Source organism: Coptis chinensis, chromosome 2 (genome assembly GCF_015680905.1).
Source record: "Coptis chinensis isolate HL-2020 chromosome 2, ASM1568090v1, whole genome shotgun sequence".
Taxonomy (NCBI): domain Eukaryota; kingdom Viridiplantae; phylum Streptophyta; class Magnoliopsida; order Ranunculales; family Ranunculaceae; genus Coptis; species Coptis chinensis.
The window spans coordinates 92,452,172-92,475,736 of record NC_141457.1 but is presented as its reverse complement, the minus strand read 5'-3'; the positions used below and the strand labels follow the sequence as shown (position 1 = coordinate 92,475,736).

At 38.6% G+C, this 23,565-nt stretch overlaps 1 protein-coding gene across 7 annotated transcripts; it reads left to right on the top strand.

Annotated features, from left to right (window-relative positions):
- The first annotated feature begins 1,052 nt into the window (after positions 1-1,052).
- Positions 1,053-13,076, top strand: LOC147518990 (uncharacterized). 7 transcript variants are annotated; one of them, XM_086590663.1, is made up of 7 exons: positions 1,054-3,253; positions 3,700-4,286; positions 5,567-5,690; positions 6,454-6,534; positions 8,759-8,832; positions 10,595-11,107; positions 12,484-13,076. In XM_086590663.1, the coding sequence occupies exon 1, from the start codon at positions 1,104-1,106 to the stop codon at positions 3,126-3,128; it is 2,025 nt and encodes a 674-aa protein (XP_086446789.1). In that variant the 5' UTR covers positions 1,054-1,103; the 3' UTR covers positions 3,129-3,253; positions 3,700-4,286; positions 5,567-5,690; positions 6,454-6,534; positions 8,759-8,832; positions 10,595-11,107; positions 12,484-13,076. The 7 variants fall into 7 exon arrangements, with proteins under 7 accessions (XP_086446791.1, XP_086446789.1, XP_086446790.1 ...); XM_086590664.1 differs by lacking the exon at positions 3,700-4,286; XM_086590662.1 differs by lacking the exon at positions 5,567-5,690.
- Positions 13,077-23,565: the final 10,489 nt, after the last annotated feature.

Below are 23,565 nucleotides of genomic sequence, written 5' to 3'. Positions count from 1 at the left end.
ACTAATAAAGAAAAGAAAATGCTAAGAGGACAACACTGCCACCTAAATGGCTAACAACCCAATTAACAGTTGCCACATTGCTTTGACAAAACTGGGGATTCCCATGTTGGGTTTATGAAAACAATGGAAGCAAAACTTGAAAAAAGTAAAAAAAAAAAAAAAAATCTAGAGGTTAAAAATCACGGACTAACTTATGGGTTTTACATTCTCCTTCTCTTCGTTTATGTGTAAAGAAATTGGATTCTCTAACGGATATAGTAGAAAATAACAAATTAAAAACTGTTTAACGATTAAAATTTGAAACTAAAAGAATCATTTTATTTTAAAGGAACTGAAAAAAAAAAACAATTGAAATAACATCTCCATAACAACCCCTAATTAGATTGCGTTATTGGCATGTATAAAGTCTTCCTCAATATTATGGTTTCTGATTTTAATCCATATCCAAATGCCCGAACAAGGCCATCAAAATCTATAACCCTTCCAAACACCCAAAACCAAAACCAGTGAAATTAAAAGGGTCAATCCCTTGGTTATATTGTTTTTTATATGAAAAATAAAAAGCCACCTGCCAGAAAAGAGAGGATAGATTGGGAGGACAAAGTCATGTATGAGAATCCATGAAAGCATTAAAAAAATCATCATCTTTCGGCTATTTTTCTGTTTCATGTTTTTATTTCAATAAATAATTAATTTTGGTAACTGCCTCTAAGACCACTCGGGACGAACGAAGTAGTGAATATATACATACATACTAATTGAATTATATAATATTTTCAGCTTAAGCATTGACTCTGGTTCTACCGTTGTGTTTATTCACGATGTAGTTATTTTATTGGCTGAACCTACACTATCTTAATCGATATCCAACAACTAAGGTTGGTAGTGTGGTTGACTATTTAGCTAGTTTGGTGATCGGATACGTGGTAAAACACCAAAAAAAAGGTTACTCACTGTAATATTTTCATTCTCCGAGAATTTTGTTGGTGGGTTATGGGCTTCCTGGGTTGTGTTGGGGTTTTGGGCTTCCACTTTTAATGAGAAAAAGAGAGTGAAAATGCAACTGTTGGTCGACACTCAACTGTTGCAGCCGTTAGCTCAAAATGGCGATGTTAAGGAGGGTTTCTTCTGCTACTTTCTCTACTATCTTGCATTCTCTTTCCTTCTTTCGTTCCAAAACTACTACTATTACGTATCACCCACGTCAATCATCAACCACTTCTGCTGATAAAGACCACCTTGATTTTCATTTATTAGTAAATTTAGTAAGAGATCGTTGCAAATCTGGAACCCTTGAGCTTGACGAGGCATTGGGTTTCTTTAATGAGTTGATTCGGTATCGACCCTTGCCTTCCATTCACCCTTTCAACCAATTGTTAGGAGCCCTTGTCAAGACCAAACACTTTTCTATTGTTTTATCTATGTACAATGCAATGGCTTCCGCTGGAGTCCAACCTGACATTGTGACACTTACTATCATGATCAACTGCTACTCTTTTATGGGTCGGGTGGATTTCGGGTTTACTCTACTGGGCAATATTCTGAAACGTGGCTTTGAACCGGATGCTTTTACTTTCAATACTCTTCTCAAGGGTTTGTTTACGGATGGAAAATCAGCACCAGCTTTGGAATTGTTCAACAAAATGGTGGCAAATCGATATCCATGCGATGTAGTCACTTATGGGGTTGTCATCAATTGGTTCTGCAAATCATTAAATTCAGATACTGCCCTTCAATTGATGAGCTCAATGGAAAAGGAAAAACTTAAGCCTCATGTCCACATATACAGCATGATCATTGACTGTCTTTGCAAGCAATATCGGGTGAATGACGCCGTCAATCTCTTTCAGGATATGATTGCTCGAGGAGTTGTCCCAAATGCCATTACTTTCAGCTCTTTGATTCATGGACTATGCAGTATTCATCAATTAAAAGGAGCCATAAGTTTGTTTGAAGATATGTCGAAAAGACGCATCTCACCGAATGTAGTAACCTTCACCATTCTCGTTGATGCCCTTGGTAAAGAGGGTAGGACCAGTGAAGCACTTCAAGTGTTTGAATTGATGCTTCAAAGAGGTATAACGCCTAATGTCATCACATATACATCTTTGATTCATGGCCTATGCATCTCCAGTAATTGGAACAAGGCAACTGAATTGTTGCATGATATGATCAGTCGTCGAGGAATCTTGCCAAATGTGCAAACATACAGTATTTTGGTTGATACTTATTCCAAAGAAGGGAAAGTTAGTGAGGCACATCAACTATTAGAGGAGATGATCCAAAGAAATATGGCACCTAACAATATCACATACAACTCTTTGATGGATGGGTATTGTTTGCAAGGTCGAATGGAAGAGGCTGTGAATGTTTTTCTTTTAATGGTTGACGCTGGTCTGGAACCCAACATTGTTAATTGTAATACTTTGATTAATGGTTATTGCAAGGCTAAGAGAATAGATGAGGCTATGCAACTTTATGAGAAATTGAAGTGCAAGTGTTTGAATCCTGATGTTGTTACATATAACACCCTTATTGGTGGGCTATGTAAGGTCGGGAGAGTTGTGGACGCAAAGAATTTTTTTGAAGACATGCAAACTCATGGACAAAGTCCAGATATTCTCACATATGGTACTTTAATAGAAGGTTTGTGTGCTAACGGTGGTCTTTCTGAAGCAATGGAATTGATTCATTTGATGGAAAGCAATGGGTTAAAAGCTAATGTTGTGATTTATAACAGTATAATTCACCACATGTGCAGAGAAGGAAATTTGTTGGAAGCAAAGGAACTATTTTACAACCTTTCTTCAAAAGAGGTGCTGCCCAACACCATAACATATACCGCAATGATCAATGGTTTTTGTCAGGAGGGCATGTTAATTGATGCTCAAAGTTTGTTCATAGAGATGGAAGAGAATAGTGTTGCTCCAAATGACCGCACGTTCAATATCATGGTTCAAGGATTTCTCAAAGGCAGAAATTTTGAGAAGGCAGTGCAATTTCTTAAGGCAATGGATGAGAGGAGGTTCTCGGCGGATGCAAATACTATGTGTATGGTTATAAATTTGCTGGCTAAAGATGAACCAAATAATGAGAGTTTGGACATACTTCGTAATTTCTTGTTGTAAGGGTGAGCTGTGGATGATATTCTTCGGTTGGGACTGTTGTTATCAATCATGTTCTGTATGACCTGTTGTGACAAACAAGCTTTTTGCTATCCTGGTACATCAGCTCGTAATTAATCTTGTAACGAGTACGTCCTCCAACCATTTTCTTGAATTTCATAAGTTTTAAATTTTTCTAATCGATAACTTAATATGTTCTTTTATTTTATTTTTATCATCCATTATATATTACCTTCAATTTAACGGATTATATCTCAGTTAATAGTATATTAGTATCCATACTATTAACTCGTACACAAAGTGAGGTCTTTCTAAACTATTGTTTGTTGTATATGATTATGTATATTCTTTGTATTTCTTAAGCTAATCTTTAAGAGCATTGATGCGTTCGATGTCTATGGTTTGCTGTATATTATTATGCATTCTTTGTATTTCTTGAGAGATTTTTGAAGAGCATTGACGTTTTCCATGTCCTATTGGAATACCATTTTGGTCAAAACTTAAAAGTACTATATATGCAATATCTTATTGGTATGCCCATAGTTTGTTAAGAACATTTTCCATCTGTTTTCAGGAGAGTCTATGCATGTGAGATACCATTGGATAGCACTATGAACTTAGAAAGTTCACCTATAGGTAAAGTTATGTCTTACATGATAAAACCTAGGACATGGATACGACGGTGTAGATGGTTGGTTACGGTCTTACGGAAGCAGCTCACCACACTTGAAATTTTATTTTTTTATGCCAATGAGCCTCTTAAACTTACTAGTAGTGGATAAGTTTCTCAGAATGGTAATTCTCCATTAGTTCCCTAAACTCTGGAAAGAAAAAAAGCTTTTCCAATTACTTGGTACAAGCTGTATATTTCATGAAAGTGACATGTCCAAAAGTCATTTTCCTAATTCACTTTCCATGTTAGAGTTTCTTTTTCTTTTATCCTTGGCTCCCCATAGCAAATTCGCAGAGCGGTTGAGTAACTGAGCGATCAGATCTACCAAATGCCTATGGAATAAGGACAACAACTAGTATCGTTTGGAAGCTTAAGCTAATAGCAGACAGATCAATGTGGTGATAGGTCCCATACTATGATACCTGGATAAGGACTCAGGAACACAGTTACGTGGTACAACACATAATCTTAAATATATGGGGACAAAGGTACACTTACTGGTATTTTATTTTTTTAAGTCATTGTTTTTTGTGCACATGATTAAGTTATCATAGTGTCTAGATTTAACATTATATTATGGGAAGGCGGATTTTGTGGGGGTGGGGGAACCGGGAAAAGGATCTCTTGCAAGTTGCAATTGACTTCCTTTTCATTCTTGTTTTAAATGAGTGGACCAATTTCGAAAACACCTCCAGTGGTTCACTCATCCCACTTCAAACTAAGACTCCAAGAGTGAGGGAACTTTTACACGAGATGGAGATGACACGTTTTTGTTTTTAGCTCAAACGTACTTGAGAGAGAGATCTTCTTGAAGGCACTCACCTAGTGGGTAACATCTACGAATAATTGCCTAATCGCCTTGGATGAGTGATCCGCTTTTGAATAATGGCCTAATCGGTATCCCTTTGAAAGCTAAGCTGTGCAAAAAGTCTACGTGTTGGCTTATAGAGAGAACCTTTCTTACTTGACTACTGCAGAGACCAAGGTGTGTGGCATTTCTTTGCAAATTTAGTTAATTAATAATGGTACTGCAATTATAAATTTAGAACTGATGAAACTATGGGTCTATAGCAAGATTATTTGATTCGCGTATATGTTTCAAAAATGCCTATACGTTTCTTTGTTGAACAAACTACTTGTTTCTAAACATCACTTCCTGTTGATGTTACCGTTTGCTGAGACACTTAGACTCGGCGGAATATATGAATGCCGACTTCACTTTTATTGCAAACTTTTCAAACCCAAACCACAAGATGGACGTAAGATTTGACTACTTGGGCATAGAGCTCTATTTCCTTGATAGGCTTATTGCCACTCAAGCCCTTCAGCCCGGCCTTCGCCCTGAGGCGTGGAGAAGCCAGGTTGGGCTCGGTTCATATGATAACAAGTGAGGTTTATCTGCCTTTCAATCACTGTATGGAACTGAGAAAGCAAGTACAGAGCAACAGAGTCAGGTATAACATTAAAGGGACATTTAGAGTGAGAGCCACGGCTGGTGTGACACATTTTTCGTATTGGTTACATGGGAGATGTCAACTTGTCATGAGTGGTCCTCCATATGGTGTTCTAGTTGCCCGCAGCTGCCAAATGAAGAGGCGAAAGTAGATGTAACTTACAAGATGTTATTAAAGTTGTTTTTGCATAGCTAATGTTTGAACTTTAAGTAAATATACTAAATGAGTACCAGTTTGTTGTTTTTTACTCTTTTAGGTTCACCAATCTTGCATGAGTTTTAGCAGACTTTTTGATCCTTTGAGTAATGTTGCAGGTGCCAATATAGTTCATAATATTGCTATGCGTGCTGGTGAATATGGACTAATCCATTGTTCAATAATTTTTGGTGCATTCTTGGGCCATCCTTACTCCTGGGTTCCTGTCAATTGTTGAATAGGGTCAGAGGATTCTAACCCTGATCTTGGTCAGAAAGATTTTTTGGATAGGAATTGGTTGTTTGTGTCCCCTTATGGTATTGATGCTCCGAAAAAATAGCCCAATGGGCCCAAATACGCCAAGCTTATCTGGACTTTGGTGCACCAGGGTTTGTTTCGGTTGCTGCAAATGATATATTGAGGGATAGAGGTAGGCTATACTGTGATGAATTGAGGAGAGTGGGTGGAAAGGGGAGGTGGAGTTGCTTGAAGTGGATGGAGAAAACCATGCATTTTATATCTTTGATCCTGATTGTTCCTCATCTGTTTTCTTGTGTTGTGGTCATGTTTTAATACAATTATACAAATGAACGCAATATAGATTTATAGTCATGAGTTCCTTGTTCCTCTCCAATGCAACAACATGTGTCACTCCCTTCTCAAAAACTGTTTTTAGTTATAACAGCTCTTCTTTTCCCTCCAACTGCCCACTTCCAAGGCTTCTAAACAGAACCTATAATCCCATTTGCGTTCCTTCTCCCTTGTCAACTTCATTCAGGGTGAATTGCAGAAAGAGTAATCAAGAAGATGGCATTCTTTCAGTGTCCCAAGCTTATGATGTTCTTGGTGTCACTAGGAACTGCTCTTTCATTGAGCTAAAAACCGCTTTTCGATCAATAGTACTGAAAACCAATTCTTATTAGTTTGATGTATTAATTTAAAGTTATAGTCGGTATTATCTGGTTGATGTGATAACTGAATATTTATTTCTGTCTGGTTATTTTAGGTCAAGCAATTCCATCCTGATGTTCGGAAAGATTCTGGCGATACAGATATTATGATTCGTCGAGTGATTAAGGCATACAAGGTAATTCTTCCTGCCAGCCTTATTCTCCCGGAAATTTTCTGTAAATCACCATGTCCATATAACTCTTGTCAACTTTTCAAGTACTGTAACTGTTTTGGAAATTTGTTCTCCTAAGATGAAACAATTTTTTGTTAAGATAGTCTCAGATCTCCCATGAACTGTAACTGCTACCACATGAACTGTTTCTAATCAACTTAAATAATTTAATTAAAACATTTAATGGCAATTGACATCTGAGGATGCCTTCCTAAAAGCTGGCAGAATTTGTGAGGCAATTGACATTTGAGGATATTAATGTACAGTACTAATCTAGATATTCTAGGCTAGCTCATGTGTCATATGCGTCTGTAGATAGTTCTAATACTTGAGAGTCTGTTACCAACAAATTGATAGGTTTACCAACCAAGCAGTGTGTACCCTGTGACTCAGCCGAAGCCGCAGCTCAATTTTTTGATTCCAAAGGTTTATTTGCATTTGTATCTAGTATTTTAGTAGTAGCTTCCTGGCGGAACCATGTAAAGATGGTGGTATCCTGAAGTTGAACCAGTCGTTGAAAGCAAAAGAGTATTGCGCAGACTCAAACTTCTTTCAGGTGATAGTCAAAATTACGGATCAGAAAAAATTAAAAAATGTAGAAGTTACAACTAAGAAGAAGCTGTTCTCACTCTTGTTTTATTACTCTTTAACCTTAGTCGACGGTACATCATCTTCACCAAATCTTGTGTTTTGAGGAGATTTTTGGATGTTTAAGTTAAACTCTTCTTTCGGCTTGTGCCCATCCTTTGACCACGTCGATGCCCAAATACTACTACAAATTAAGACGGGAAGAGAAGGGGAAAAAGTAGGGATGGAGACATTAGGTTTTTGATTGGATTCCTTCCTTCTACAGAATGATCACTCATTATGTGGTCATTTGACCTCTTTGGTTGCACAAGGAAGATTAGGATCTTAAATAAAAAGTCTGCATCTCTTAACTGAAATGACATTGAAGCAAGGATGTGTTGAGTTGTTTATCTGAAGATCCAGTGATGAGAATGTTTTTCTTCAACACTTTTTGGTGTTTATTTGGACATTTATCCTGTCTCCTCAAGCTTGGGCTTTCTTTTCCGAGTTTGGAACCTCAACTAGCATTCCTTTTTTCTCATAGCCTCCACATGATGTACTCTTCTTTTAGTAAAGGTGTACGCTGTACAGCCATAGGCATTGGTATGAGTTCAATTAACTTATAGGCATTATACCAGCCATTTTTAGGCATCCTTTATAACTGGCGGTATCAGAATATGTCAGCTTTTAAGCGAATAGAAATGCCTTTTTTTCCTGGATTTGATGTTAGAGGATATGAATATGACAAATTGACGACTTATCATTTATGTAAACCATTGCGTTAAGATGATCCCTAAGTTAGCCACATCCATTTGCTCTCTATAGAACGAAAACAGACAACATTAGAATAGAAGTGTCAGCAATCTAATTTGTCTCTGTAGTAACACTTGAGACCTGAGAAGAGAGCATAGGCATAGGCATCAGTGCAACCAATTTATAGGCATCATACTAGGCGAAAATGGAGTTAAAGTCATCATTTATAATTGGGGGTACCAGAAGATAGGAATATGACAGTTTTTTTGTAAATATAAATGCCTTCCTTTACGTGTCTTTTTGTCTCTTCCAATTTAATGTAGGAAGATGGAAGTATGACGACGAGTTTTTTTTTACCTGAAACCATTGCCTAATTAACCACCTCCATTGCTCTTTATACTTTTATAAACCAAAAGATACAAAATTAGAATAGAAGTGTCTGCACAAAGAATTTGACTGTGTTAACACTGCCACACTGGATATCTGAGACCAATCGCTGTATTTACCTGATTTTGTATTTGTGTAACAAAGAAGGGACGGACGCTTGAGTTTGAAGTGCAGCAAATATTCAAAGCATCTAATACATAGATATCGAGACACTAGACCTCAACAAGTGCTTTAATTGGTCAGTTTTAGTTGTTGGGCTTGTATGCTTCTTCCGAATTCCTATTACAGAGATCACAATGATTTGACGGAAGAACATTCTGTTTGACATCTGTTACTACCAAAGCTGTTTTATAATGTCTTTTTTGACCTTAATACCTAATGCTTTTTAGATTTTAAATAGTAGTTACTACTGGGGTAGGCATCATAGTTTTATATAGATCTTCAACTTTGACTTTTTATCATCATCCTGTTTCAAATGCAGGTGACCAGGTCATGTCTCGAACGTCATCTTTTTGGTTGAACAATGTTAAAATTGAAATCTGGAAGCTTCTACTAGTAAGTGTATCTACTTCCAAGTCATAACTTGGAGATTTCCGTATTTTCCTGGACTTTTTCTGCTGAAAATTGCTGCATATTCAAATTTCATGTTACATATTATGAAAAATGCTTCAGGTAGAGGAGTTTATAGTTATTAATGACTGTCCTTAATTTGATTCCGCTTATAGAAATAGCCAAAGTTCTATTGCTTTAGTAGAACATCAGAGAAGCTTTGGCGTAAGCCTTCAAGCTAGTTATACGAAAGTTGGACATGTTGTTTCATGTTTGAAGTAACCAAATCAGAACTCCTTCTTTTCTTCTTTGTATGATCGTTCAGCTCTAGCCTGTAGGAGGATTTGAGCCACTTGAGAAAAGTAAAAACCCCAAAGTAATGCTTGATTTACCAAGATAGTGGACTTACTGACTTACTCTTTTTAGTAAAAGACATATTGAGCTTTGTTTCTATGTTTCAGTGGTTGTTTGTCTGTTTGTTTATTTTTAATTTTTAATTTTTATTGCTTTTTATTTATTTTTGTTGTTGTTTTCATTTGGTGAGATGGTGAACTGTTTTCAGAGGAGCCCCTAGTAGCATTTGCACAATCTGATAGGCGTGTAAGAAAATGTAAAACCTAGAGTACCAGGTATGAGGAGAAGACGGTCTTAGTGTATGATACTTAACAATAGTTAGGCACTTATGAAGTAGGATCTAAAAGACAAGGGGAATAAGATGAATCAAACTATTTACATTGCTTCATTTGAGGAAAGGACATCACTGAGGAACTACCCTTCTATGCAGTTTTCAGGACTTCTACACATTGCTCGGATTGTTGCCTAGTAAGATTCTTGAAAGATTGTCTTGTTGCTATATTAATATAGACAACTTTCTTTTCTTTTTTTGAGAGGTTACCTAAAGCTCTGGTTAGTCCCAAATAGTGTAGTCTCTATCCTGAGGCTATAATATTTCACCTCCCCAATACAAGCTCAGACTACCATGTGATCTCTCTTATAGCCCAAACTGATTTACTTCATGGCCTATACCATATACGCATATAGGTTTTAAGTTATGATGGATTTATTAGCTGGATGCTAGTTGTAGCATGCTAGTCCGCCTACTCTTCTTTTGCTATATCAACAGAAGCCGGCATGCATAAGGCTGTTGTTAGTGTTCACATTTATTATGCGCTTTAAACAACTTTGGGGGATTGTCTTTTGAGCAATTTGTTTTCAGTTTTGGTAAAATATGGTGAACAGAATGGATTACAGACACTCTCTTTATCTCTGTAAATACTTTTGTGCAGCGTTTTTGGGGTAAAAGTGGTTTCAAACAGGGCTAGTTCCTTGAAAATGTGATGTCCTCTTACACGAACAAGGCTTCCTATGTTTCATTTTTGTTGACGGAGACACAAAATTCATGCGTAGTTTCGATGTAAGAATTTTGGATAGCCAAATCATTTTATCTAAAAATACTTGTTTTTGCTTCCCCTGAGACATTTAGATATCCTAGCTCAATTGTCATTGTGTGTCATATGGCTGTCTTGACAGATGTTTGGTCAAGTTCTAATATTTGACAGTCAGACCTTGAAAATTGATAGTGTTTTTTTACCAGATAAGGTGTACCATGTACCTTTGAGGTTATCCCATCCTTCACAGGAAAGCAGCTCAGTTTCTTGATTTTAAAGCTTTATTTTATATCAAAGAGTTGTTTTTCTGTGATTCATATTTTAATCTATTAACTACTTGTAGTTCATTTCATATATATATATATATATATTGATATTAGGTTCCCTGGGCGCGAACTTGTAAAAATGGCGGTGTCCTGAAGCTGAGCCAGTCATGGAAAGTAAAGAGTTTTACTGAGACCCAACTTCTTTCAGATGATACTAGAAGACTAGTAGTTACCCATTGAAACATGAGAGTAGAAGGCTCGAAGCTACTCATTACTGCCATCAAAAGCGTAGGCATGGGCATCGCTCAAACTGATGGAGTGAATTCGTAGATGGGCTGAAGAACATCTCCTTTGTTGGTGTCCTTTCAAGTCAGAAACAGAACGAGCCCAAACCTAGGCTGAAGAACCAGTGGCTTTTATAGGCATCCTTTTAAGTCGAAATCTGAGTTGAAGAGCCTAGTAGAACTCAATATAAATCATCGCCCTGCTACCACCTCAAATCGTGTCCATTGCATCTTTCCCAAATTTTGCTGAACTCAGAAGCATGGTAACAGAATGGCAAATACCCGGGGACATCCTATATGATATCTACTCAAGATTACCAATCCAATCCCTCTCTCAATGCAGGTTTGTATGCAAAGATTAAATACTGGTATAGTTTTATTAGTGATCGTCTTTTTTTGAAATTGTACCATTCTAGAAATAATCACGAAGATCCTCTTGTACTTTGCTGCACCGATAAAGAATATAGCAATCTCTACTTGACCGACCATGAAACCTCTTTGAAGGCCCTTAATACTTGCCTACTCTTATCCCCCAAAAAATTCAAAATAGTCGGTTCTTCTAATGGTTTGATGTGTCTGTCTACTAATGATCGATCTTTCTATATCTGTAATCCCATTACAAGAGAGATCTTGGAGCTTCAAAAAACCCCTTTTCACCGTCCTAAAAACTATCATTACTGGCGTGGTCAATCTGGATTTGCCATTGATGTTACTACCCGCACATTCAAGGTCGTTTATACTTTGGTGTGCGGCTATGATGGCTATATCTGTACTACGGTCTATATGTATACACTTGGGTCTGGGACTTGGAGAGCGGTTGATTTTGTTCCCGCTATTCTTCGCTTTAGACCCGACTCGTCTCAGGTTCTCTTACATGGAATACTACATTGGCTAACAGATAATGTTGACGATCCATACAAAGGATGTATTGGAGCCATAAATATTGCAACTGAAAAGTTTGATACCATAAGGCCGCCTCTTGTCAAAACCCCTGAAAGAAAGCGAAATATGCAATTCTGGGGACGCTAGGTGCCTAGGTGGTTATCTCACGCTGTTTTTTGATATATTCGATGACCAATTCGCCATATGGGTTAGGAAAGATTATAGGAGGGCCAACTTTTGGACACAACAATACTTTATTAAGAAGGAAACACTTGGGGGCCATTATGGAGCGTGCCTTTGAAAATGTTTAGAATGATGAAGAATGGAAGTGTTTTACTTCAAGGCGGTGATGTTCTAGGTTACTATGATTTGGAAAAGAAAGAATTTCAACCTATTCCAATTCATGGAGTTCCGTCTCAGTCTGATCAATTTGAAGCTGTTGTTCACAGGGGCAGCCTTGCTTCACCTGCAAGGATTGCTCGGGGTTGCTATTGCTGGTGCAGAAATTCATTACATGGAAGAAAATGTTTAACACTTTGTTAGGACTTCATTTTTGAGTTATATTGCAATTTTCTTTTAGAATTATTAGCCTTCAGTTTCAAGCCCTGCTATACAGGTTTCCTAATAAACTATTTATCTAGCGGAATAAAGTCTCTAATTCCAACATGTTTACATGCTTGGGATTTTGGGAACTACAAACCATGTCCACAGATCTGCACCATTCCTGTTATATGGCTTCACAAATGACAAATCTTATAGTTTGTATGAAACTGTTGACTGCATTGTAAGTTTTGATCAGAAACTAGCATTTTTCCTATATTAATGCATCTTTTTCAGGTTTGATGCATCCTTAACAATGGGAACTGGATGGGCTGGTGCTGGGAGCATAGTAGGGAACAGTGGAGACAAATGAGTAGGTGCAGCAGTTAGGACGTTTAGAACTAGGAATGCTGAAGAAGTAGAAACGTAAGCAGCCAGAAGTGGTAGTAAAGCTAGCTAGACAGTTCGGAGGAACAAAATTTGGGAGTGCGTGGAGGTCATTACGGCTTTTAATGAACCAAGATGTAACTGGGCACTAGAAGTCTGGAAGCACTTAAAAACTCCATTAAGTCACTTCTTTCAGTATTTAGTAGGTGCCGACTAGCAAAGTCGGTAAAACCTTTGGATGATGATACCAGAGGTCTGGGGCTTGAATCCCGCCAGCATCAAAGAGTTACCATCTGATTTAAAATAGGCTTACCAAACAAAAAAAAAAAAAAAAAAAAGTTTCAATAATTTTAGTCTTTTTAGATGCGTGAGTAGAGACTTTAATGGGGACGCTACCCGGGCTGGCTGGGCGAACCATCATCTAGGGAGAGAGGATCTTTCAAAGTGTATGCTTGAAGTGAACTTGTTGCCTATTTCAGTATAATTTATAGGGTTAACTATTATTATTACCCCACTAGACGAGCTAATTATGATTCCCATTGGATGGGAAATTAGGGTTTTCTTCCAAATAAAAAATTAAATTTGACTTTTTTTTTTTTTTTTTTTTTTTTTTGTACCGGAGGAGACCCTAATTTCCCATTTAGTGGGGTGAAATTCTAATTGGCTCATCTAGTGGAGGTGTAATACTAGTTAACCCTAATTTATATACAATATGCTAATAGAAAAAAGAAAAAAAGAGGGCAAAGGTTCGACCAGACCACTAATGGCAAACCTAAAATCGCTAGGAACCAGGGCCAGTGGTTGTTGAATTTGTCCAAAACAACTCCCTGTTCTTGTGACTCACTAGATTGGGACTTTAATCCCTGGCTGCTGGAACCCGCCCATAGACAGGAGGCTAGCCCCAATATAAAGGGGTTCTAAGAAGGCCCAAACATTAGATCTCATCCGGGTGTTCATGCAGGGCCAATGTGCCATGTACTTGGTTGATTCTGGTTTGAATTATTATTGCTTTTTATAGTTCCATTGATTAGGCTATGGGACATTTTAAGGAAAATCAAAATCACTCTACAGAGGTCATAAAAGAACAATCGGATTTTATCATCATGTCTTTGCCAGCCGTTTTTATAAAGCTCTGTGCCTCAGTCTAACTAGCGCATGTTGTAGTTTAGTCTAACTCATGCATGTTTAGTCAGGATTACCCGAAAAAAAAAAAAAAAAAAAGAGTTTAGTTTAGTCAGATTTCGATCAATAATCTTGAAAATAAACCCAAATAAATTTACCCCCAACTTTAAAATAAATAAATAAAATTATTTTAGACACATTTAGGTTCCTAATTTTTTATTTATTTATTTTTTATTATACGTACCACAAAACAAGTCATTTACTTATTTTTCTTTCTTTAAAAAAATAATAATCTTGAATTTTACCTCGCTCTCTAGCAACATTTCTCTCACCAATAAGCATGAGAATGAATCAACTATACCAAAGTAATGAGAATGAAGAAACAAAAAAATCAAAATCAAATGTTAACGAATGGGAGAACTCAGAAAATTATTATATTTTGAATTACTACAATGAACAAGTACAAATACCACGTTTTTTGTCTAGCCTATGTCTCAATCAACAACTAATGATTTTGAATTATGAAGTGTAAGATTATAAAGTTGTGTTGTTGCTGTTGTTGTTGTTGTTGTTGTTGTTTTTTTTTGTCCATATTGAAAATACTAGCTCCAAATGAATTTGGGAGATATTATTGGATTGAGGCAGTTATTGGGATATTGCAAAAACTTTAGTTAGTTATGGGGTATGGGAATGGTTTTATGGGTGTGTCCAAGATCACCCAATGTTTTTTCTGAAATTGTTTTCTTTTGAATTGGTAGTGAAAAGGGAAAACTTAGGTGCAGTTAAGAAAATGTGGTGGTTGAATTAAATCATTCGATAAACTTTTCTTAGAATGACACACGTGGTTTACTCTAATGGCCACTCTTTAGTAGAGTTAGAACAAAGATTTTTCTGAAAGCTTGTGTCCTCCTTTCCCCGCCTTATTCTTCTTTTCCTCAGTAAAGGTAGTTGGACCTTTCCCGCTTGGCAACATATAGGAAAAGATGGTTCCCTTGGTCGTAAGATAAGTGAGTGAATAGTGAGTGGTCTGAATCTGATATGAGTTGACCTGGATCTAGTCGGAATAAACTTTTTGTTCAGTTAGGAGATAGGGATGGTTAATGATGCTAAGAAGGTTTTCATTAGATCTAATGTATGGAAGAAGGCTAAGTTACGCCAGGTTGATAGAGGAACGAAAGTGCATCATCTGAGAGCAACAATATCCATTAAATCAGATAGGGTGGCACAATCATTTCAAAACTTGGTTAAAAGTTTACAACTTTCTTCTGTTTCTCGTGTTTTTTCTATCAAACCTTTTCTCTCATATCAAAATCATGTACTTTATCTTCTAACTTTATCAATATGTCAGTTTTCTTTTTTATGTCCAATCATTCTCAAGATATTTTGTTGGTCCTTATCTATCTAAAGCTAGTTACTCCGTATATTTACTCTCTAACCATATATATGCCAACATTCTTTGTTTTTTCTGACATATGTTTACAGGATTCTACCAATGAGAAGCATAAGATCATCAAGCAAACATTCTTTCTCAAGTTCAATATTCTATCTGAAAAAAATCCCATGGAAATAGCCAAAGCCTTACTTTTGAAACCACCTTAACCATCGAATCACGTCCCCACATCTTTTGTGTTTCCCCCCACCAAAATGATTACTTCCATGCATATGCCCCATAATACTCAAAATTACAACACTATATCATCCCAATGCACCTCACCATATATCTTTTTGGGTTTTAAACAACAACAACATCAACCCTCTGATCTGGATCTATATATCATGAAACACATAACATACTCTTTAAACCAATCTCTTGTTGTTGGTAACCCAAAAGATTTAGAAATCATGGATATTCCACGAGACTTACTACTACAATCTCAGGCAAGGTGGACAGCTTCCCTTATTGGAAAGCTCATCTCTGATGTCCCACACCATCCAAATGAAATTTTAAGAGCTATTCGTTCAAAGTGGAACCTAAAAAAAAACTAGATATTGTGGTCCTTGAAGGAGATCTCTTTGTATTTCGGTTTGAAAGAGAAGCTGACAAAGCCAAAATCATAAAGGAACAGCATTGGCAAGTTTTAGGTTATTTGTTAGTCTTAAAAGCTTTCTCTCCAAATATCCAACCTTCGACAGTTCTGTTTAAGACCACACCCATCTGGATTGGCTTCATGGGACTGCTTCTCGAACATCAACTCTCCATTGTAATTGAACGAATCGCTTCCGCTGCTGGAAGGGTTTTGGAAGTGGATCCTGCTGACAATAATCCTAAAGATACAGATGGATATCGAGCTCGAGTAGAGGTGAATATTGAGGAACCTATCAGGCAAGGGGTAATGGTACAAACAATCAATCTTGAACCAGTGTGGATCTCATTCATCTATGTGGGAATGCCTTACCACTCATGCAAGAGATGTTTCAAGATTGGACACGACACTTACTACTATAACATTCCTGATACAAATATCGTGATTCCTGCTGCAATACAGGAACCGGGTGCCTTGCAGGTGGAGTTCTATCAACAACCACAACCAGAACTAGTAGGTGTGGAAGTCCCTCCTCCGCCACCAAACATGACAGATGAAGCTCAAAACCATTTTAATGCACTGTTTGGAGGAATTGCGTCACGCTTGTTGACGTCACCTTATGAGGTATCAATACAGTTACGTGATTTACAAGTGGGAAACACACCATCTTAGATCTCTCCATCTGGTGAGAGGAACACACGCTTACCAAATCTAGATCATGGACTCACCTATATTGATCAGGTACAAGCTATCCCCATGGAAACGGCTAACCCAGAAGGTTTTATATTGGGCCAACCAATTATTTCTTTCCCTGAAAGCCCAAAACCTAACTCGAATCTTATCATTAACCTACCATACGTAAGCCCTCCTTACCACCCCATAGAATCCACCACCGAACTTAATCAACATTCCCCAAATGCAGATCTCAACAAAAAAACCATCAAGACTCAAACTTTAACCAAAATCAATCAAATTCCAAATCAAGGGGAACATACTCAAGTTGTACCTGAAGGCCCTAATAACAAATCTGGCTGCCGTAAAATCAGGGGTAAAGGAAAACTCAAAGATCAGGATGAAATGCCTCCAAAGAAAAGGAAAACTTCGGTTTTTATCAATGAACAAGCATCTGCTTCAGCTCAGACCTTGGTAGCACAGATACAGCTTCCACCGCACCAAGATCTCGGAAAGAAAGCGTCGTTTAGCTCTAAAATCAATATGAAAGACATAAATGTGGAATTTGTATGGGATATGATCACCAATCCAGTGGTGAATCAAATATTGCTCTCTTAAGGGGTTGTCATGCAATCTATCTGGGGGGAAGACAACCAACACTCTGTGGAAAAGGTTCCAATTGTGGGTGAAGCTACTCCACAAACCCAAATCATGAATGATGCTATGGAAGAAACATCTGTTGAAGCCAATCCCATTACTATCCCTTTTTCTGAAAATACCAATATGAATGCTGAACTTGAGGTTGATATGGACCAGGCTTTGATCGCATCTTATGCCTCGCATCGGGAGTTTCTATCTATTAATGCTGTTCAGGTACCAATCTCACATCTTTCCAAAATCAATATCTGATGCAGTACAGATGCTTGCGGAAGAATACCTTGATGAATATGATAGGGTCGTCAACGTATGAATATTGGCTCACGAGTCTGAGCTGGCGCTTCAGTTTGGTTTTGATCCAAGCGTGGGTCGGCAAGGCGAAAGTGAATGTTCTGATAGAGATAGCGGGTCGCCGCTTCGGTTTTAATCTTGCCATAAAGCGGGTTGTGCTCTGGGCCTTATTGTGGGCTTTACATGAATAAAGTTATTGTTATTGTTTTGCTTATTTTGGTAGGATTGGTTTTGGAAAGTCACCGCTTGTTTAGTTTAGGGTTAGGACGCCTATTTAAAGGCTTAGGAGGGTTGTGATAAGGCTATTCATTGATTTTATAAAGTTATTTCATCGTTTCTTGGTTAAAGAGCGATTCTTTTGATTGTTTGTGAGCTAACTCACTTAGTATTACATTAGTTGGTATCAGATTCAGCTACGATCTAAATATGCCTCGTCAAGCAGCAAGAGGACGTGGTAGACCTCAGAGAGAAGCTTTTCTGGATGATGTGTATGCTCATGATCGCATGGCCGAACTTTCAAGGCAGGTAGCAACGCTAACCCGCCAGGTCGAGGCCCTTAATCGACAACCTAACCAACCACAAGACCATGCACCACAACATGTGGAGGACGATCTGGAGGCAGAGGATAACAACCCCTTTGCCATTTTGGAGGAGGATGATAATTTCCCCCGTGTTCCGCAACACAGGGAGAACAGACGCTGGGAATCGGGTTTGAAAATTGATTTGCCTGAGTTTCATGGAAGCTTATAGCCGGACGATCTAATTGATTGGCTCGGGACTATGGAGGAGGTTATGGAGTTCAAAGAAGTGCAAGACGACAAACAGGTGGCGCTTGTGGCAACTCGTTTTCGTGGTCGTGTTATGGCTTGGTGGCAACAGTTGAAAGCGACTCGTCACCGAAGAGGTAAATCTAAAATCGTTGATTGGGGGAAACTTAAAAAATATCTCTGTGCCGATTTTTTACCATTCAATTACACACGTGAACTATATCAACGCTTTCAGAACTTGCGTCAAGGTGCAAAATCTGTGGATGACTATACCAAAGATTTTTATTAGTTATTATCTCGTGTAGATTTGACAGAGTCTGATGATCAGTTAGTGGCCCGTTATATTGGGGGTTTCCATTCTAACCTGCAGGATGCCTTGAACATGTTTGATGTTTTTAGGTCTCTGAGGCTCATCAACGTACCTTAATTCTGGGAAAACAACAGAACCGCAGGAGTAGTAGTCCTGTTTCCCGTACTCCTAATGTTCCTATCACTAGGCCGCAGGGTCCTAAAACTATAGGTCGTGGTGCTAATGCAGTTAAGTGTTTTCGTTGTGGTGAGATGGGTCACTATGTTAACTGATGTTCCAAACCGCCTACTCTTGGTAAGATTTTGTTTGCCGAGAATGAGGATATTGATGAGGATCCCGTGGGTGGTTTTCTGGGGGCTCCCATCTTTGATGTGGGTTCGGATGACAGTCCGGAAGAAATAGTCACTGGTGACAGGGGTGAACTTCTGGTGGTGCGCCGACTGTGTTTTACTCCTAAGGAGACTGAGGATGATGGTTGGCTCCGCAATCATATTTTCCAGTCGACTTGTACCATTCTAGGGAAGGTCTGTAAGCTATTTATTGATTCGATGTGAGAATGTCATCTCTTCTGAAGTTGTTCGTAAGCTTAACTTGGCCACTGAGAAACATGCGGCGCCTTATTCTCTCTCTTGGCTGAAGAAAGGCACAGAGGTAACAGTGACTAAACGTTGTTTGGTTTCTTTTTATATTGGTTCTAAGTATGTTGATAAGGTGTGGTGTGATGTTGTTACTATGGATATTTGCCATTTGTTATTAGGTCGCCCCTGGCAATTTGATCGGCGGGTTGCTCATGATGGTTGGAAGAATACTCATAGTTTTCAGTTTGAGGGTGTAAAAATTGTGTTAGTACCTACTCGGGAGCCTGTGCCCATAGCCTCATCCGAGCCAAAGTCTTCTTGTTTGGCTTTGCACAATTTTGAGACCGAAATGCTTGGTGCTAGTCACGTGTTTATTTTAATGTGTGAACCTAACACGCCGAAGATTGCAGTGCCAGCATGTGTGCAGGGATTGTTACAGGAGTTCGCGGACCTTTTTCCGGATGAGTTACCGGCTGGTTTGCCTCCTATGAAGGATATAGTACACTAAATCGATTTGGTTCCTGGTTCTAAAATCCCAAATCGTTCGCATTATCGGATGAGTCCGAAAGAACATGATGAGTTACAGTGACAGGTTACCGATTTGCTTAATAAAGGATTTATTCGGGAAAGTTTAAGCCCATGTGCGGTTCCTGCTTTATTAGTTCCCAAGAATGATGGATCTTGGCGTATGTGTGTTGACAGTCGGGCTATTAATAAGATCACTACTAAATATAGATTTTCTATTCCCCGGTTAAATGATCTTCTAGATCAGTTACATGGTGTTGTCGTCTTTACCAAGCTTGACTTAAAATCTGGTTATTATCATATTCGCATCCGAATTGGTGATGGTGGAAGACCGCCTTTAAGACAAAGGAGGGCCTATATGAGTGGTTGGTCATGCCATTCGGCCTCTCTAATTCACCCAGTACTTTCATGTGAGTCATGAACCAGGTGTTGAAGCCATTTATGGGCAAGTGTGTGGTGGTTTACTTTGATGACATCTTAATATATAGCAAGGGTACCGCGTCTCATCTCCAGGATCTCCAGGCAGTGTTGTCTGTCTTACGCCAAGCTCAGTTATTTGCTGCGGTTGCCAAATGCGTTTTCTGTACTGACTCAGTTCTGTTTCTGGGTTATGTGGTTTTGGCAAAAGGTGTCTCTATGGATATGTCTAAGGTCGAGGCGGTTCGCTCCTGGCCTAACCCGTCGACATTAACTGAAGCCCGTAGTTTTCATGGGTTTGCTTCTTTTTATCGCCGCTTTGTTCCTCATTTTAGTACTATCACTGCTCCTATTACTGACTGTTTGTGTGGTAGTAAGTTTCTTTGGTCTCAAGTAGCAGAAGAGAGTTTTCAGTTTCTCAAGACTAAGCTTATTTCGGCACTAATTCTTAAACGTACTGCCGGATTTTTCATCTCCCTTTGAAGCGTGTACTGATGCTTCTAAGGTTGGTATTGGGGTTGTTCTTAGTCAGCATACTCACCCTGTCACTTATTTTAGTGAGAAACTCTCAGGTGCGAAATAGAACTACAGTGCTTATGAGTTAGAATTTTATGCCGTCGTTCAGACACTTAAACATTGGCGTCATTATTTGATTCACTCCGAATTTCTCCTTTATACTGACCATGAAGCACTCAAGCATATTGGTAACCAAGATAACGTCAGTGCCCGACAACTGCACTGGTGTAGTTATTTGCAGGATTTAACCATTGTCTTGCGCCATAAATCTGGGGTTCAAAATCATGTGGCGGATGCTCTTAGCAGGCGTTCTTTGTTATTGGTGTCCTTTGCGTGCCGGTTTTGGGTTTGACTCTTTTTCGAGATGTACACTTGTGATCCCTATTTTTCACTCGCGTCGACCGCTATCTGGGGAGGGCGGTTATTTGAGTTTTCTCTACATGAGGGGTTTTTATTTAAGGGTAAGCGTCTCTGTGTTCCTGCCTGCAGCCTTCGTCTTCGCCTCATCACTGAATTGCATAATGAGGGCCACTTTGGGCGTGACAAGACACTACGGCTCGTCTCTGAGTCTTATTTTTGGCCAGGTCTTAGCACAGATGTTCACAAATTTGTTGCTCATTGTCATATTTGTCAGGTCTCAAAGGGCCATGCTACTAATGCAGGGTTATATATGCCTTTACCTGTTCCGAGTCATCCATGGTGTGATATCAATATGGATTTTGTTCTTGGTCTTCCTCGTACTCAATGGGGTCACAACTCTATTTTTGTGGTGGTAGATCGGTTCTCTAAGATGGCGCATTTCATTGCGTGTAAGAAAACTACCGATGCTGTCAGTGTTGCCCAGTTATTCTTTCACGATGTTTACCGGTTACATGGTTTGCCTACCTCTATTGTTTCTGATCAGGATACTCGTTTCCTTAGTCATTTTTGGCGTTGTTTATGGAAAATGATGCACACTGAGTTGAAATTTAGTATTACCTATCCTCCACAGACGGATGGCCAGACTGAGGTTGGTAACCGGTCCTTGGGTAATCTGTTACGTTCTTTGGTGGGTACTAAGATCAAGTAGTGGGATTCTCATCTTGCCCAAGCCGAGTTTGCCTTTAACCGTTCGGTTAATCGGAGTTCGGGGTATAGTCCCTTCCAGGTTCTCTATGGGTTTAATCCTCGCGTTGCGGCTGATCTAGCGCCTATTCCTGGTTTACAGTCTATTCATGCTACTACTTATGAGATTGCTCAGCACCTTCAGGATACTCATGCTACTGTCCGTCAGAAGTTATTAGAGTCCAATGCAAAGTACAAGGATATTGTTGATCGCCACCGTCGTGATGTTCATTTTGAGGTGGGTGATTTTGTCTAGGATGTCCTTACTAAAAACCGTTTTTTCGTTGGTGACTATAATAAGTTGAAACATCGCAAGATTGGTCCTGTGGAGGTGATCGAAAAGATTAAGCGAATGCCTATCGCCTTCGCTTGCCTAGTCATATCCGGACTTCGGATGTCTTCAATGTTCGACATTTCATTCCATTTTGTGGTGATTCGTCTGATGATGAGGATGCTTTAAATTCGAGGACGAATTCCTTCCAACCAGGGGGGAATGATGCAGTACAGATGCTTGCGGAAGAATACCTTGATGAATACGATAGGGTCGTCAACGTATGAATATTGGCTCTGAGGAGTACTGGCGTGGGGACGCTTCGTTTTTTTGATCCAAAGCGCGGTGGCTCAAGGCTCAAAGTGAATGTTCTGATGAAGCAGTTTTGTCTTGCCATAAGCGCGAGTCGCGCTCTAGGCCTTATCGTGGGCTTTACACGAATAAAGTTATTGTTTTGCTTATTTTGGTAGAATTGGTTTTGGAAAGTCACCGCTTGTTTAGTTTAGGGTTAGGACGCCTATTTAAAGGCTTAGGAGGGTTGTGATAAGGCTATTCATTGATTTTATAAAATTATTTCATTGTTTCTTGGTTAAAGAGCGATTTTTTGATTGTTTGTGAGCTAACGCACTTCGTATTACATTAATATCCTTCCTCATTCACAATTTTATCTCTGTTTATTACTAATACATCATTCATCTTATCTTATTCTGCTTTCTTGGGTTACTTATTATTTCTTATGGTCTAGTCTATGCATGAATCCGATCCCTATTCTACTAACTCCAATAATTATTATCCTGCTATTATATTTTCCTCCACCTCTTCCATGGAACAACACAATATAGGATTCATACTTTATAGTACCAAGCATGCTGCTTTTATCCAAAAATTGAATATACTATGCTACATCAATATGATACAATGGATATATTTGTTTATTCAATTGATACTATCTACGGATCGGATCTTTATGATATGAACTATTCAGAAGGGGTCCAACTTATCTTTCATGTATATGATATGGAATGGTTAACAAGAAGATGTGATTTGAACAATGTTGTGTCCTTTGGGTTTGCGTCTGTACCAGAACAGACACCAATAGTGAATAGATGAGGATTCTCAGCTGGAATTGTAGAGGGTGTGGGAATCCAGCAACCATGAGACATCTTACTAATCTGGTTAATACGCATAATCCTGATATTTTGTTTCTTTCAGAAACAAAAGTCAATTCTAATTCTATATCCTACTTTAATCATCTTCTAAATTTCCCTAATTTCTTTGATGTCCCACCGATTAACACAGCAGGGTTTGTGCTTAATGTGGAAATCTGGGATTACTCTCTCTGTTCTCACCTTCTCTATCCATCACATCACCACCAATGTACACTTAGGACCTCTCTCTCTTCCTTGGACTGCCTATTTCTTTTATGGCAGCCCATACAAAACATCAAGAAATCAAAGTTGGGATTCTATTAGAGCACTCCAAAACATTTCTCCCAATATACCTATTCTCATTATAGGTGATCTTAACATCATACTCTCAGCAGATGAACAGATTGGAGGAAAACCTTTTGAACAAAATGATTGCTAACCGGCTTCTACCATTATTAGAGATTTGGGACTTCTTGACTCAGGCTTTAAAGGGTACCCTTTCACATGGTCTAATAAGAGGATTGCACCTGATAATATTAAAAAAAGACTAGATAGGAGGCTTAATAATTCAAAATGGAGTCTTCTGTTTC

Excerpts from the sequence above, each read along its gene's own strand:
- LOC147518990 (XM_086590660.1), top strand. The coding sequence starts at position 1,104 with ATGGCGATGTTAAGGAGGGTTTCTTCTGCTACTTTCTCTACTATCTTG.